This window comes from Salarias fasciatus, chromosome 12, assembly GCF_902148845.1.
Source record: "Salarias fasciatus chromosome 12, fSalaFa1.1, whole genome shotgun sequence".
NCBI classification, from domain to species: domain Eukaryota; kingdom Metazoa; phylum Chordata; class Actinopteri; order Blenniiformes; family Blenniidae; genus Salarias; species Salarias fasciatus.
Genome location: NC_043756.1, coordinates 19345774 through 19361788, shown reverse-complemented (window position 1 = coordinate 19361788; position 16015 = coordinate 19345774). Strand labels below are relative to the sequence as shown.

At 41.1% G+C, this 16015-nt stretch overlaps 2 protein-coding genes across 2 annotated transcripts; one reads left to right on the top strand and one right to left on the bottom strand.

The window, feature by feature from the left end:
• The first annotated feature begins 1299 nt into the window (after positions 1-1299).
• On the top strand, positions 1300-4718 carry LOC115397662 (creatine kinase U-type, mitochondrial-like). The gene is made up of 9 exons (XM_030104093.1): positions 1300-1495; positions 1710-1908; positions 1975-2070; positions 2169-2390; positions 2508-2593; positions 2947-3070; positions 3243-3377; positions 3473-3598; positions 4446-4718. The coding sequence occupies exons 1-9, from the start codon at positions 1353-1355 to the stop codon at positions 4560-4562; spliced, it is 1248 nt and encodes a 415-aa protein (XP_029959953.1). The 5' UTR covers positions 1300-1352; the 3' UTR covers positions 4563-4718.
• A 4092-nt stretch (positions 4719-8810) lies between these two features.
• Positions 8811-14304, bottom strand: LOC115398189 (corticotropin-releasing factor-binding protein-like). The gene is made up of 7 exons (XM_030104856.1): positions 14224-14304; positions 14022-14109; positions 12761-12918; positions 11865-12075; positions 10433-10587; positions 9412-9532; positions 8811-8981 (listed from the first exon to the last, which is right to left on the bottom strand). The coding sequence occupies exons 1-7, from the start codon at positions 14302-14304 to the stop codon at positions 8824-8826; spliced, it is 972 nt and encodes a 323-aa protein (XP_029960716.1). The 3' UTR covers positions 8811-8823.
• Between the last annotated feature and the right edge of the window lie 1711 nt (positions 14305-16015).

Sequence of the window (16015 nt, the reverse complement as noted above, 5' to 3'; positions counted from 1 at the left end):
TTCCGGCCCATCTTGTGTAAGCTCAGCTGACCACCTCAGGATGTCAGAAAGCATCATGTGTTGTACGAGACTGATGCCAACACTAAGCTGGCGCTTCGGCTTAACTTCACCAACTGCTACTATCAGCACTGAGTGTACGCTTGTGTGCATGTGTGTGAGCATTTGCGCTTGTGTGGGTGTGTGAGAGAGAGGAGGGAGGGGGTTAAAAACAGACTTGTATCTGTAGGCTGGAGCAGATACAGATTTTGCAGCATCCAGTCTCACTCTTACTAGAATTAGTATGAAGCACTGTTTAAAAAAAAGTGTTTTGCAGGTCTAAATTTCATTATTTGATATTCCTCATCTGATCACCTGTGCTGGTGTTTGCAATCTGACCAATGAGAAGGCTGCCTTCTGCTTCAAGTATAATCTCATCACACAGACTGCAGGCGTATCTGTTACTTAAGCATTTGATAGCTTAATGCAATTAGTAGCAACGTATGTGTACCACTGAAGATGTGTGTTAATGTAGAATTAAACTTTTGTAACTCTGAGCATATGCCTCTCAGGAGGGATCGGCACAGATCAGCCAAGAGTACTCTTGTTTCTCATGTTTAAAACTGTATGGCAGAAGGAAAGAATTCTGTATTCAAGCATCTTTTTCATAGTGAACCTCGACTTCACACACTGGGAGAAAGTCGCTGCCATGGTGCGGCCGTTGCAGGGCTACAAACATCTAAGTCACCAGTGCACCTACGCCCCTGTTCCTGGGTGGGCTCAAGCCTCCAATCATTTGGTTAACAGCCAGAAGAGGTCAAAATACATCACAAGCATCTTCAGGTTTAATTCTTCCTTTGAAATAAAAACAAAGCGCATCATGTAAATCAGTTTGCATGCTGATGAACCTCTGCAGAGAAATACACAATGATTTGCAGGCACAGCTGCAGGATGCAGTCTGTTATCTCTCCGCTCTGTTGTGCGCCGGTACCCTGTCTGGTTTAACAGTCTGATTGCCAATTATCAGCTTCCTCTGAATTCCTCCTATGACCTTTAGGCAGGATGTGGGTAAAGTTCACGCTGGGTTAAAACAGAAGCTCATTGTGGAAGAAACTGACACAAATAAACATAAAAACATGGCCTGACATTTACAACACCACGTTCACGCTAGAATCAACATTTGTCATGATCAGTATGGATGAAAACACTGAAGTAAAATCTGCTATAACTCTTCAAAATAGGACTTATGCTGTCACTGACTGAAACATGGATATGTAAAGTCCATCACTGATTAAGTCAAAAGTTTCCGGAATCACGTTTCTTTTCTTTCTTTGTTCTTTCTTCATTTTATCAGGTAAAACACAGACTGCGTAACCATGGCAAACTCCTTCACTCGCATGATGTCTGGCCGTAACACGGCAGTGATGATGGCTGTGGGAGCTGGCACTCTGGCATCTGGATACCTCCTGAGTGACAACTCTGCTGCTGCTGCTGAGCGAAGGAGGATGTATCCACCCAGGTACACGTGTATGAGAGCATGTACAGCCATTAAATGATCTTTCTAGTGAATGGATGCGATGCATGCAAAATTTACTCCTGCAGATGCAGAATTGATCATTTGTTCCTGCTTTGTTTGAATCCCTGTGCTGTTTTTCTGTTTTTAAATGATGAAAATTAAATAACCAAAAGGTTACAGATGCAAACATCACTTTTCTTTTTCCAAATTTGCCCAGCGCTGATTTCCCTGACCTGAGGAAGCACAACAACTGCATGTCGGCGGCGCTCACTCCAGGCATGTATGCACGCCTGAGGGACAAGGAAACACCCAACAACTGGACCATTGACCAGTGCATCCAGACGGGAGTGGACAACCCCGGCCACCCCTTCATTAAGACTGTCGGAATGGTAGCTGGAGATGAGGAGAGCTACGAGGTAAGACGTCCTTTTTGCAACAGGTGCTTTGATTCAGCCAAAAAAAAAATCTTTTTTCCCCATCAGGTGTTTGCTGAGCTCTTCAATCCTGTGATCAAGGACAGACACAATGGCTATGACCCTCGCAACATGAGGCATCCAACTGACCTGGATTCTTCCAAGGTTACTCCCAGCTCCCAGGCCTCGCTTCAGACGTTTTCACACAGCCTGTGACCAGGCACTGATTCCTGCATCCACTCCTGATCTTTGCTTCTCCTCAGGTCACCTCTGGGATGTTTGATGAGCGCTACGTCCTGTCATCTCGCGTCCGTACCGGACGCAGCATCCGCGGCCTGAGCCTCCCTCCGGCCTGCACGCGCTCGGAGCGCCGTGAGGTGGAGCGTGTGGTCGTGACGGCGCTCTCTGGACTGAAGGGAGAGCTGAGCGGTCGCTACTACAGCCTGGGAGAGATGACTGACCGAGAGCAGCAGCAGCTGATTGATGTTAGTCAATGATCATGCAGTCTTGCACACACTTTAAAAGGCATCACTGTTTCTAATTCTGATTCCCTTTGACATCTGACGTGCTGCCATGCCTGCGTCCCTTCACCGGTCAACCAGGAGCATTTCCTGTTTGATAAACCAGTGTCACCTCTGCTCACTGCAGCCGGGATGGCCAGAGACTGGCCTGATGCTCGTGGCATCTGGTAAGATCCAGGGGGAGGCTGCAGTGGATGGGGTAGTCTTTATGTCACGTTGTCAAGAAATATCTGTTTTAAATGCAGAAGTTGATTTGCATTCACGATTTCCCTGAATTTGTAGTGATGCTGTTGAATTTGTGGTTTAATGATACAATAATGGAATTACAAACAAGAGAGCTGCTCACCTATAAAAGTCTCATTTGATGTTTGGGGAAATAAAATGAATCAGTTAGAAATTATCTGGCATCACCACTTAATATCAGACATCTTTAAAGAGCACACAGATTGACAGATCATCGTCACTGAACATAGACTCTCACAGGAATTGAAACTTGGGTTTAATTCTGCTTTGCTGACAGGCACAACAATGAGAAGAACTTCTTGATCTGGATCAATGAGGAGGACCACACAAGAATCATCTCCATGGAGAAAGGAGGGAACATGAAGAGAGTGTTTGAAAGGTTCTGCAAAGGTCTCAAACAGGTGTGTAAGTCTGTTTTTCATCCTTTAGCACAAAAAAAACTACCATAAGGAATATTTTTAATCAAGGATGTAAAAACAGTATATATACTACAATTAATATCATTCACAAACAACAGATAATAATTCAGAAGTCAAAACAAAAACAGCAAGTGGTCTTTCTCGTAACTTGCAGGTGGAGCAGCTCATTCAGGAGAGAGGATGGGAGTTCATGTGGAACGAGCGTCTGGGTTACATCCTCACCTGCCCCTCCAACCTGGGCACCGGGCTCAGGGCCGGGGTGCATATCCGCCTGCCCCTCCTCAGCAGGGTAACGCAGCACGCACACATACACACATACACATCATTCATTGGTATCTTCTTGGGTGAAAGTAAGATTTTTGTGTGTGTGTGTGTGTGGTCTAGGACCCTCGTTTCAAAAAAATCCTTGATAACCTGAGACTACAGAAGAGAGGCACAGGTGGTGTCGACACGGCGGCCTCTGGAGACACCGTCGACATCTCTAACCTCGATCGTCTGGGCAAGTCAGAGGTAAGCTTAGAAAGAATGAACACAACAGCTGAAGCAAATAAAAGAGTCCAAATGAACAGCAGGCAAAGAGAGACAGAGTCAGATAGAGGAAGGCAGACTTCCGCACCACAGCAGGTGTGGGCTGTGAATAACTGTACCCCCTGCTGCTCTTTAATCTGTAATCCAGGCAGGGATGTGCCAGTCGAGGTTAAAAGACTGCTGTTTTCAGAGCTGAGCCTTTCATGCACAGCTTCCTCACAGGCTGTGTACCATCAGGTGCTTGCAGTCAAATGCTATGAAAGGTCATAAATGTGTAAGGTCAGAACTATTGAGGGATTTCTTTACTCTTGCCAAAGGAGTTTTGGCCATGGCTTCAGTTCAGTCTAGAAGTATAATCTCACAGGACAGAGCAAAGCGGGGGGACTTCTATGTATTTACATTCAGTTCCTGACTGAATAAACAAAGTCATGAGCAGCAGTGACACCTAATGGTGAACCAATGACTTCAATTGGGCTAAAACCATCTCAAAGTCCCTGTGAAACAGAGAGCTCAGTGTTTTCTGAATTTACAGTGAATCCATTGTACATGAAAGGGTATTGTCTACATTTGACTGACATTTTCATGAATGCAGTCATGTTGTGTCCTTTCAGTTTGAACCCTTATCGAGTGTCAGCAAACACGTGTTTTGATTTAATGAATGATGCATTAGCAGCCATCAGGCATTTAAATCAAGAGATGTTCTGGGTCATTTCTTTTATCACAGATGAAGAGAAAACTGAACTTCATCCATTAGAACAAAACTGTCATAATATATTTTTCATTTGATGGGAGGTTTGACAACGTTGTTCTTGCTATGATGCGCCTTCAGGTCGAGCTGGTGCAGCTCGTGATCGATGGCGTCAACTATCTCATTGAGTGCGAGAAAAGGCTGGAGAAAGGGCAGGACATCAAGATCCCCTCTCCCATCCCACAGTTCAGGAAGTGAACGTCCTCTCGTATCGTGGAGTAGAGCAGGCCATCCAACCACTGGTTCTTAAACCTTTGGTCTTACAATATATCCATGGCGTATGCACAGCATGTGTCACCTTACTAACTTACATACACGACAAATTCATGACCTGTAACATGAATTCTGAACACAATAAACCCATATAACAAACTGAGTTGTGTTTGTGTCAGAAGTGTTTGTGATGTTACATATGATTGTAAATGATATTTACTCCAGAGCAGCAGTGTGTGATTATAGGATGCTTGCACGCCATTCCAAATGCCTTCATTTACTTTGTCCTTTCACACCAACGCATTTGAGAGGAATGATGCTTCTTTTTACACAGAGTGATGAAACGGCGGCGCTGTACCACATATTCCTTTTTCATACTATTTACATGCTTAAGGGGAGGGATTGTACATTATACATAAAAGGATATACTGCTGAGAGGAATTAGAGTTTTAATTATTTGGGTGAATAGTCCTGATAAATCCTGCTGCTGAGAGAGCATTTCTGTGACGCTCTTCCTTTTCTGGCGGCGGATTAATGACGTATACTGATTAATGCTATTAGTGAGCTACGCTAAAGAGCTCAGAAACTGTGTGTGTGTGTGACTGTGTGTGTGTTAGTAGAGCATTAATGATCCAATTATTACAGTTTGAATTAGGCTTGGGTATGATCATTAAAATTTGACTTTCTGAGCAGGGGTAGACAGTTTGTTTATTTGGAGGGTTTACAGACAGACAGACACTGGAGTCTCTGGCTCCTCATTCCATCTTTACCTTCTTTATTTGAACCTTAGAGTTCACATCAATTTAATATGGATTTTATAACATAAAACATTTGATGTGGTTATTTTGAGTGAATAAATGATCAGGGGAAATATAGAAAAAAAAACTGTGACGTTGCACAGGCCTTTGAAAAGTATGAAGCTCGGACAAAATTTAAAATCTGCAGGTTTGTCATTTTGTCTCCTTATAAAATCTATTAATACTTGTACATATGTTCAATTTTATATAAGATTCGTGTACAAATATTGACTGTTGTAACAAAATAAATGGTTCACCCTTCAAAGTAATACAGATTACATTTTCCGTGTTTAGCACTACCAAAAATCATTTTATTGTCATCATATATGTACTTTCAAAGACTTCACAGGAGAGGGCAGCAGAGGGGAGAAAATACCCAGGACTGAAAGTCAAAATTAGGCAGGTTATATTTGGAAGACCACACACAAACACACATTTTTCATGTTTGTACAAATCATTAGTTGTGGAAATGGCTCAGAGACAGCCCAGTGTGGAGATGGGAGCTGCATGTAGCTGGGAGGCGACAGGTTTGAGACTCCATTCTGAACGTTTTGACCAACCACAAAATAATAAAACACTTAATTCATTTTTTGCTGATGTATTATAATGTAAAGTAACATATATGAGAAAGTACAAATGGCAACAACAAAACAGGATGAAATAAGACTTTAAAACTTGCAGGCAACAACTTCAAGCTTTTAACATACAAATACAGCCAGCGGTTAGAGCAAAATCTGCTGTGGCTGATATATTTCAGGGACAGTTTAGAAAATGAAGTGAATTTTCAGGAACACACTAAATGTGGACTCCTGTAAGTAAAGGTCAGGTAATCACCGAGCACATCACCAATACGATCTGCATTCAGATCAGGCTATTAAACAGTCACTGCATGTAATCACACTTGTGTTTGTTCAGTCACTCTTCACGTGGTTTGTAAATTACCAAGCTGAACAACACAACTGGAATTTGACCTTCTCCTCCTTACAGTTTCAGATTATACCTCCTCCTGCGGCTGTGTGTAAACGCTTTATGAAAACATGAGAATTTTTACTCTCCAATTTTAACCTCATTGAAACTTCAAGTCTCGGAATCGTCTGGAAATATGGAACCACACACATTTGAAATTATATTCCACAAGTCACACTGATGCAATAAAAAGCTGCTGCTCTCCAAGAACTACATATTTCAGTCTTAAAATTTTCATTTTGATGGGGTTTAAAAAGTCCTTACTGATTCTGGACAGATTTTTTTTTTTAAATTTTAATTAGTGAAGCAGCTTCAAAAGCAACTGACACATTCAAAACACATTTGTTTGGAAAGTTTTGCTTTGGTATATTTCCTGGTGTTAGTAGTATAAGTGAAATTAATTCTAATGTTTGTTATAAATAAGTGTGAGTGTGTGTGTGTGTAAAATACAGATTGGAAAATAAGTTTCATAACGTTATGAATTGAAGGGCACACTTTAATTCCTTATTCTTTATTGTGAGAATTTATGCTTTAAAAAATACTCACCAACCATATGATAGAGAACAACTCTTAAATAATAAATAGCAAAGGGCAAAATGGGGATGTGGAGTAGTAGAAGCATTTACTTCTGCAATGAAATCGCAGTCCAGCCTAGTGTGACTAATGCCTTGAATAAGCATATTTTCCTCATTGTGATAGGTCTGTGTCTCCTTCTGTAGGGGATCATGCATGATCTGTAAGGACTCATGACCTCTATTGGCCCCAACAAGTGACAAACTCATTTCCAGTCCACCATCAGAGGCCACTATAAATACATTTCTGAGTATTAAAGACTGCGGTGCCAAGTGCAAGAAACAGAGAACCAGAGTCACTTTCTTTCCGTGGCATCTGAAGTGTTTGTTCTAATGAAGACTGAAAATTGCAACACATCGAGCGAAAAAAGACATCCGCTGCCTAATTGAATCATCACGGGCGAGCAGGTTTAGGATTAATTCCACGTAGGGAGAATATCAAAAGCGAGCCAGTCAGGGGGATGTCGCAGGGAATAAGAGCACTGAGGCTTGTGGGATAATCCCATTAGGAGCTGCACATTCATTCAAACTGAGGACCCACAGCTGTACAGTGTGTGAGAGATTAGGGTTAAACAGTTAGCCGTGGAGGTGGATCTCAAACAAATCTGGGATCTCACATTTTTGTGAGTGTTGATCAACCACTATGTGTGTTTTTTTTTTTTTTCTTATCAGAGTTTGTCCTTGGAACTGATTGGATTAAATTAGAACAGCATGAGTCACTCTGCTTAATTCTGATTGCCAAGCACACTGTGGAGGATACATACATACAGTATATGTTTCAGATGTACTTTTGCACCCATGTATGATAGCAGGATTTATCAATGACGTATTCTCACCACACTGCAAGGATTTAATCTAAATTTAGATTAAATTCCTGTTGTAAGATGTGCATGTGTTTGTGCATGAATATTAACAGTATTAGGGCATCGTGGAGGAATTAATACATCTTTGGAACTAAAACCAACTTGACGGTTGAATTTCAATTTGTCATTTTACCATAGTGCAGAATATTCCCTCTAAGAGTAGCAAAAATGGAAGTGAGGGCATCAGCATGCTAATATAGCAAGGTTGAGAATGCTTAGTTTATTATATCAACTGAATTAATAGATTTTGTTGACATGTTAGTATTTGCAAACTCCATGTATTTCAATGTACATTTAACGGTTGCTTCAGTTACTTTTATTTTTGATATTTTATCATAAATAAAGGTTTTGAACTTGTCAATGCTAATTATTCATAAACCATTATAATCTAATGTCAGGGCTGCATTTTTATAATGAATAAATACATTGTATTTATTCATTTATACATATTTATTAATGTATTTATAAAATTAGTATCATATATCACTGCAATTTATTAAAAGTTCACAATTTGAACCAAAGTGACCTTGCAACTAACCTAAAAAAACAGGCTTTGCCCTATCTATCTATCTATCTATCTATCTATCTATCTATCTATCTATCTATCTATTAAAAAAAATATTGCAAACCTCAGAAAGCAAAGTGACTCACAAAAGCTGCTCATTAAACGTGTTTTATCATGCAAGTCATATTTATTTTCAAATAATCAAGGCAACATAAAGAGAAGAGGCAGCATGGGCTGTAAAAGAATAACTCCAATGAACAGACACTAAAGAAACCAATGTTCCTGCCAAGGAATACAGTGTATCACAGATTGTCCTGTCAGACAACAAAAACAAAACATTTAAATTAACTACCATCCGTAAGTCTGACATTTAAACGAAAGTAATAAAAATACTTTGATCAGAGCTAAAATAATTAGGTCACTGAATAAAGTATTTGGCAAACACAAGACAAAATACTGACTGATGGCATTTGTTATATGAAACATTATTTACAGAGAAAAGTGTGTGTGTATGTGTGTGTATGTGGGTGTGTCTGTGATGTTTCATTCTACAGTGCAGATGTTGTTATCCAGGCTGTTCTCCTGGGTTTTGGGAAGCTCGTTGTTCTCCAGTAGTCGATACTGGAAGGAAACGCGGTTGACATAGTTCCCACTGGACACCAGCCTCACCACCGAGTTATCACAACCAATCTTCATCTGGGCTGAAAGGCCACAAGGAAAGCCAGAGAGAAAAACAGACGCTTTATTCCAAAACACTTCAAGCACATACTTGCTTTCCATCCAGCTCTGTGTTGTCTCACAATGGCATGGATGAAATAACCCTCTCCTTCTATATGATTTAAAATATTCTAATTTTACTAGGTGAAGTCTCTTAAATTTGCAACAGACTGTTGCCATAAGGCTGCAATCCTAATTTCTGCACTGCAGCAGCTTCCTGCAGAACATGCAGAGCATCACTTCAACGTTTTGGTATCATAATAAAGAAAATCAGATAAACAGAAAACAAAGAACATGAGTCACATGGCTTATCATGGTGTTTAGGGATTGCATTTTAAAGTACAATGCTCAGTGTGTGGGTCAGATTTCCAACAGATTGACAGTGGCGGTGAGGCGAATGGAGGCTGAACTCACCGAGCCCACTGATGGAGAAACAGAGGTCGGCCACGGGGAACATCTTAGAAGTGTCCAAACTGTTCCCTCCCAGCAGCCCCACATAGTCACCCGAACCCGAACAGCCGGACCACCCCTCCGTCTGGGAAAAACAAGATCAGGTTTGTGCGTTAAAACAGCTGGACTGAAGCTATGTGGTGAAAGGTTCAGTCTGACGTCGTATAATTCACACTTGTTTACTGTCATGCCAAGACTTATATAAGGCTACTGGCAGACCCTTTATGACACTACATTAAAAATAAATTTATAGCTGGAGCCAGAACTTGGTGAGCTTACTTTGGAGGAATATAAATGGAGACAGCTGCCGCTTGCCAAAACCACAGGTTGTCATTTTAACATTAAATCATCTCTATGGATTACAGGAAAGATACCTTGCAGATATTTAATTGGAGTTCAGTTTTCTCATATTTGGACTGATCTGCTCATTTCAGTGTTTTTATGGAACTTAACTAACACTCTATATCCTGGTACTTCATTTTCAAGAATACAGAAAAAAAAGGCTAATCTTAAAGAAGAACAAAAGGTCACATTTAGCACGTTACGTTCACCAAAATTGCAGACTTTCATGGGAATATCTAAAATGAGACATTAAAGTGTGTTTATATCAATACCAAATCTGCATCCTCATTTTGTCACACCACAGAAAGGGTCAGAATACATTTAAAGTCAAATCTGAGATATGTTTACTAAAATGTCTTAAAAGAAGAAATACAGCATTTAAAATGTGCAGAAAGCTTTGCTGAGCAGTAAAGGAGACATCTTTTTAAAACACTGTCTTGTTGCATTAAAGTTAGTGGCGCTGCAGAGGTCAGCTGGTAATCCTCAAGAAACAACTTTTTCCTCCATTTGTCCGTCAGAAAAAAAAGCTCTGACAGCACAAACTTCACTGAAGGAAGCCAACCTACTGTGCTGCTCGGACTTGTTTGCTTGTTTCTGTGTCAACGTGTCCGTCTCGCTGTGTCTGTCTCTACATATTATTTACCTTTGGGCTGATCGTGTTGCTTTTGGCCTGCCCCAGGCTGAGCTCTGTCAGGCGGATCTCCACGGGGTAGATGATTGAGAAGCTGCAGTTCCTGTGCTGATGTGGTATCACCATGGTGAAGCTCCCCTCCGGACTCTGGGACATGATGTTGCAGGCTTTTCACACAAACACGAAGACACGAAGAGAGAAGAGGGGAGACGTTTCAAACCCGTCCCCAGTTCACCTGAGAAACTCATCACTGACGCCTCAGGACACAAATTTGATATAATCAGGCTTGACGGAGACACAATTAGAACCGAGCATGAAAATACAATTTCACCTTTGTTAAAAAAAGACCAACAAATAATTAGTATTGATGTCGACACGACAGGCGAGAAAGGCGCCATCAGGAGAGGGAATGCTTCACTTCTGCAGACGTGTTCGCTCATAAACACTTCTGTGAACCAGGAAATGGGACGATCATCACAGAAAGGAAGAGTTACAATAAACAGTTTGGTAGGATGAAGAATTGGGGTGGGCACAAGAGGGCTTCAGCAGGGGGTGAAACATAAAGGTGAATTTATTATTACTGTCATAGCTATATGTGGGATTTATTTAGATCTTAAAATGAGCTTCTGTTCAAAACCATATTTGTAACTCTGATGATGATTGCAGATATTTACCTAACTAATTGTCTTAGCTATTGACAGTCAGTGCTGCTGGGTGTTAACAGTGTTATGTGATAATATGAAATACATACGGACATGAAGTTGGACTGAAAGTGAGACAAAGCGTCACAGTTGAGGAGTTTCTAGAGGCCTGTCTGTCACACTGCTCTATACAGACTGTCACAACCTATTAAGATTGGGTGAAACCTCTGGTTAAGCAGACCCAGCATTTGTTCCGTTTTGAAAATGTCCAGTTTTCCCATCACAGCAGAGAAAAGTAAGACCATGACCAGATGAGAATAAAATGTCAGTATCGAGGACAGCAGCTGTTAATGGTGGATATATAAGTAAAACCTCACACACTGGCCAGAGATTTATGCTGTTTACTTCCCCATAATCCCTTCAGCCTCCCGTTCTCCGTGGCGGCCCCCTCTCATTGTCTCTCAGCGGCGTGTTTCCAGACGTGATTGTTATGTTTCTTGACACAGTGTTAACACCGTGTTTGTCAAGCAGCTGGAAAACAGGTGCATCCCTCTCATTCAATCTCTCCATGTCGCTCTCGGCCCTGATTAATGCTTGACCGAGCACAAACGTCTAGGACACACTTGCATGCACACCACCGAGCAGCACGAGGGCAGATCTCAGTCCAGTGCATCTAAACCAGCAGGAATCTGGCTTAGATGTAACCTGCATTTTGCTATCATTCTCCCTTTAGCTGTTCAGATTCTGGATCTTCTATGCGGTTTTAGATTGTGCTTTTCGACCTTAGAAGTTATTTGACTCACGGAAAGGGTTGTGAAGTTTTCTGACGGTGATGCTGAAGCCACTGTCGGGGCTGTGAACGCTGAAGAAGATCATGGCCACGTTCTGAGAGGACCGGCTGGAGACGGCCGGCGCCGCGGACGAGCAGTAGTCCGTGTAGCGCTGGTGAACGGGGAGAGGGTGATCCTGAATGCTGGGGAACTTCTCTCCCTTCAGAACCCAGCCGTCAAACATCTACAGGAGGGACACAGACAATGTGAATAATTCTAATGAGTTTAATTTCTGTTTGCCTGTTCAGATACACTTAGTGAACGACCGCACTGTTTAACCTCAGCTGTCCTGTCTAATGGTTTTATTCCAGTGTGATTATTCAGCAGCCCCTACACTGCTGTGTGGTGAATCATGTTTAATTACAAACATAATCCAACATGATTTTTATTCTATAAATAATCATAGAGTCACATTTAAATAAATTTGTATTGAAAATAATGAGCTCTGCTGTTGCGTTGTATTCAGTCTTACTTTCTTGTTGAAATCCCTTCGTGTGTGCAGGTCACACTGTGGTTGTTTCTCGTTTGACCTGACCTGTAACCACGAGCAGGGAAAAAAAAAAAAAAAGAACTTCCCCAGTCTCCCCCTCTGCCATGCCTTCATACACTTTAGCCCACATGATCCTGGCAGGCTTGGCTTCAGAACTAAAGCCTCCTCTTCCCACACTTGCTGTGGGTGATGTGACCAATGCAGAGAGGATCTAGAGCGGTTTTTGGTCCTTAAACGCCGTCTTAACCTTGTTTGGCATCGTTTTAATCAAACTGGGGAGGATGAAACGGCAAAGCCCTGAACTTCCTGTGCTGCACTTCCAGTGGGGGCTGGAGATGAACGGGCGTTCTCGTGTGTTTGGGGAGGCGAGAGAGCCAACCTTGATGAAGTCTCCGGCGCCGCAGTCGATGTTGACGTCAGACAGCTCCAGACGGATGACTTCGTCCGGCTCGGCGATGACGAAAGCCGCACAAGCCAGCTGAGGCCGAGAAGCCACGAAGGTGAAATGGCCGTCCATGGCCAGCATGTCCAAGCATCCTAACAATCACATATTCATCCATTCAGAAGACGTCATGCAGATCTGTCGTCGTTTCCTGGGTATCGATCTGACCCTGACAATATCTGCTCCACCCTGACTTTATTCAAGACTTTTATGTTTTCACCAGTCATACTATTTACGGTACATCATCAGCTCTGTAAATACAGGCACATGATCACATCCAAGCACCGTCACACAACTTAAATGTGTATGTAAAAGTTTCCAAAAATTGCTTTAAAAACATAATGAATTATTGTTAAATCTTTAGTTGGAGTTCTCCAAAGTATGAGCAGACGAGCCCCTCAAAGCCCCCGAACGACGGATGGGATCCTTCAACAATAAATAATATAACCCTTCTCATGCTAGTTACATGAAATAATTTTAATTTGAAATGAAGTCAGCATTGTAATTTGTTTCTGAGATGTCCTTTTCTGTGTTGGTGCAGTGTGAGTGTTGGTCCAGACTGTGAGTAATAATGTTTGTTTCTTAATGTTCACCAACAAGGCAAATAATGCAACTAGTTACAACTTTGATTTACAGCGACTTCTAATTTGTTTTGTCCTGCTTAAGACACTGGCTTTGTCTCTACTAACTGCTTTCCTCTCAAATAAGGGCAGGAAGGAACCAGTTAACTAATAAAAAAAACATCTTTGACCTACACTACACATGAACATGTACAAGAAATATTTCACATTTTTTCACAAATGGTCTTAGTAATGATTGAATAATACTTTAAAAATGTCATTGTGTGAAGATAAAGGCATACACTACAAATTTACTGATATAAAGCAACATCACATGTCATCCAAATACCTTCACACACAGAGACACAAGTTGGTTTCATTAAAAGTGTATAGAAAACATTCTCAAAATAGTTTAATTCTACTGAAAGCATCATGAATTTCAGTTGTTCTTTGAATTTCAAGCTCAAGGTGTGCAAATGTCAGGGGGAGTGAGTGTGCATGGATGGATTTGTCATGCTCTGCATGGGTAGTGGTGCACAGGGAGCACTGCCCAGTTACTTGTTTTGAACTAATCATCAGCGACAGGTTGACTGCAAGAACAACTGTGAATGAATCCATCATCAAAGAGTCACTCTTACTGAGAGGTCGACGGAAAATGAAATCCTCTGACTCTCTTTTCTGGGCCAAACTGAGCAAAGAATATAATCCATCTGAAGCATCATTGTCCTGAGAAAAAACACGGCAGAAACAAACAAACAAAAACAAACTTCTCAAATCACACGTATAACCTGAGCAATAATTCCACTCTGCTTGTTTTGAACTGTGAAAACTGGACCGTACCTCAATGTACCGACTGAGCCCCGTCCGCGACGAGAGGGAGATGAGGAAGAGGAAGAGCTGAGCGCGCAGAGCCGCGGACATGCTGGAGGAGGAGTGCGTCTCCGGAGGAGCCTTTTCCTGAAGCTGAGGCGAGGGAATAACTGCGCTGCATGGGAGCTGCCAGCTTTTATAGCATGAGAGGATCGCCCCACCACACGCAGCTGCTCAAGTGTGAAAAGAACTGTCTTTCAGGACATCTGAAGATGCTCAGCGGCGTGTAAAGAAGGAATAATTGACCTATGACTTGTTTAAGACTAATGCAATTAATAGTCATCTTGTAGTGCCAAACTTTATAAGTATGCTGAATGCCATGAGATTAACCTCAGCAAATTAAATCTGACTCCTCATTCAAGTTGGTTTGTTCTCAACTTGAAAAAAAATGGGTTTTCTCAGATAAATATAACAACTTAAAGATGTGTATAGTTAAACGGTTTACTGTCAACTCACAGTTTATCCATCCATACTCACTTAAGCTTTGTCTCACAACAGTTTCTGCTTCTGTGTCTCTTTACGTTTCATTAAATGTATCATTGTTTTTGCCTGCTGGGATTCACAGACAGTTAAAAAAAGGCATAGCCTCTGTTGGTTGCATTTATTTACTAACATTTTTATATATCTATTAAGAGTTCATTTACAATATACAAATGTTACAACAGTTTGACTTAAAAAATCTAAATGTAGTTTCATTAAGATCGGAAGTTTCAATAATTTGACAGAAAGACTTTCAACACTATGATATTTTTGTATATAATGGCCTGATCATCCCAAATAAACTGATTTTATAGAACTTAAAACAAGAATTTCAGATTGTACAACCTATTGTGAATTTATGCATTTAAAAATTCCATGCAAAAGGATGGTGAAAAAAATAGAAACTATGAAAAAAAAACCCATATTTGAATTGAGATGTATTTTGCATGAAGGCTTTCCATCATGAAATCGAGGAGGTTCTGCATAAAAATCAATTTCAGTCAAACCAATCGATGGATGTGAAAACATTAAAATGAGGGCTCCAGAGCAAAAAGCATTTTATTGACAAAACAGAACATTATGTTGTGTGCTTGATAAACTGTCATATTGGAAAGGTTTAAATCTTTTGTCAGGTGACCCCTGACTTATATGCACCCATTTCATGTGACTGATTCCTGACAGCAAAAGAAATCATTTAAGGTCTGACTTGTAAATTTTGGCTACTGTAACAAAAATGAAGCAAAATGCAATAATATTATTATGATATAATATCATACTGCAACAGTCAATATAAGCACTTTCAGTGCATCACAATACGTCACTGCTGAGTCATTCATAGCTTGTAATTTCAACATTCAGATATGTTCACTAATCAATGCGATGCGATCATTTCTGTGCGTGTGTTTGTGTGTGTGTGTGTGTGTGTGTGTTTTGAATGTTAATTTGGTTGTTTAGTTACAGCAGAAGGAGCTTGGGGCTTGACCACGCATCCAAACAAAACCAGCCACCGAGTGTCTGTGAGTGGGCAGCGGCTGAGAGATTGTAGGAGGTCAAAGACTCGGGGCGGGGGGGGGGGGGGGTTCTGGCTGTGGAGCTGCTTCCTAAATCCTTTGTGAGATTCAGAAGTGAAGCCCTTGCTTGAGAAAACCCTCATGTTTCGCTGATGTATCCACTTAGGTTAGCCTCAGTTCAATGAGAATCACGGCACTTTCTTGATCTCTCAATTACAGACATTCAAAGACACTATTTCTTCAGTAAAAGTCTTAAAATAAGCCTGAATTTG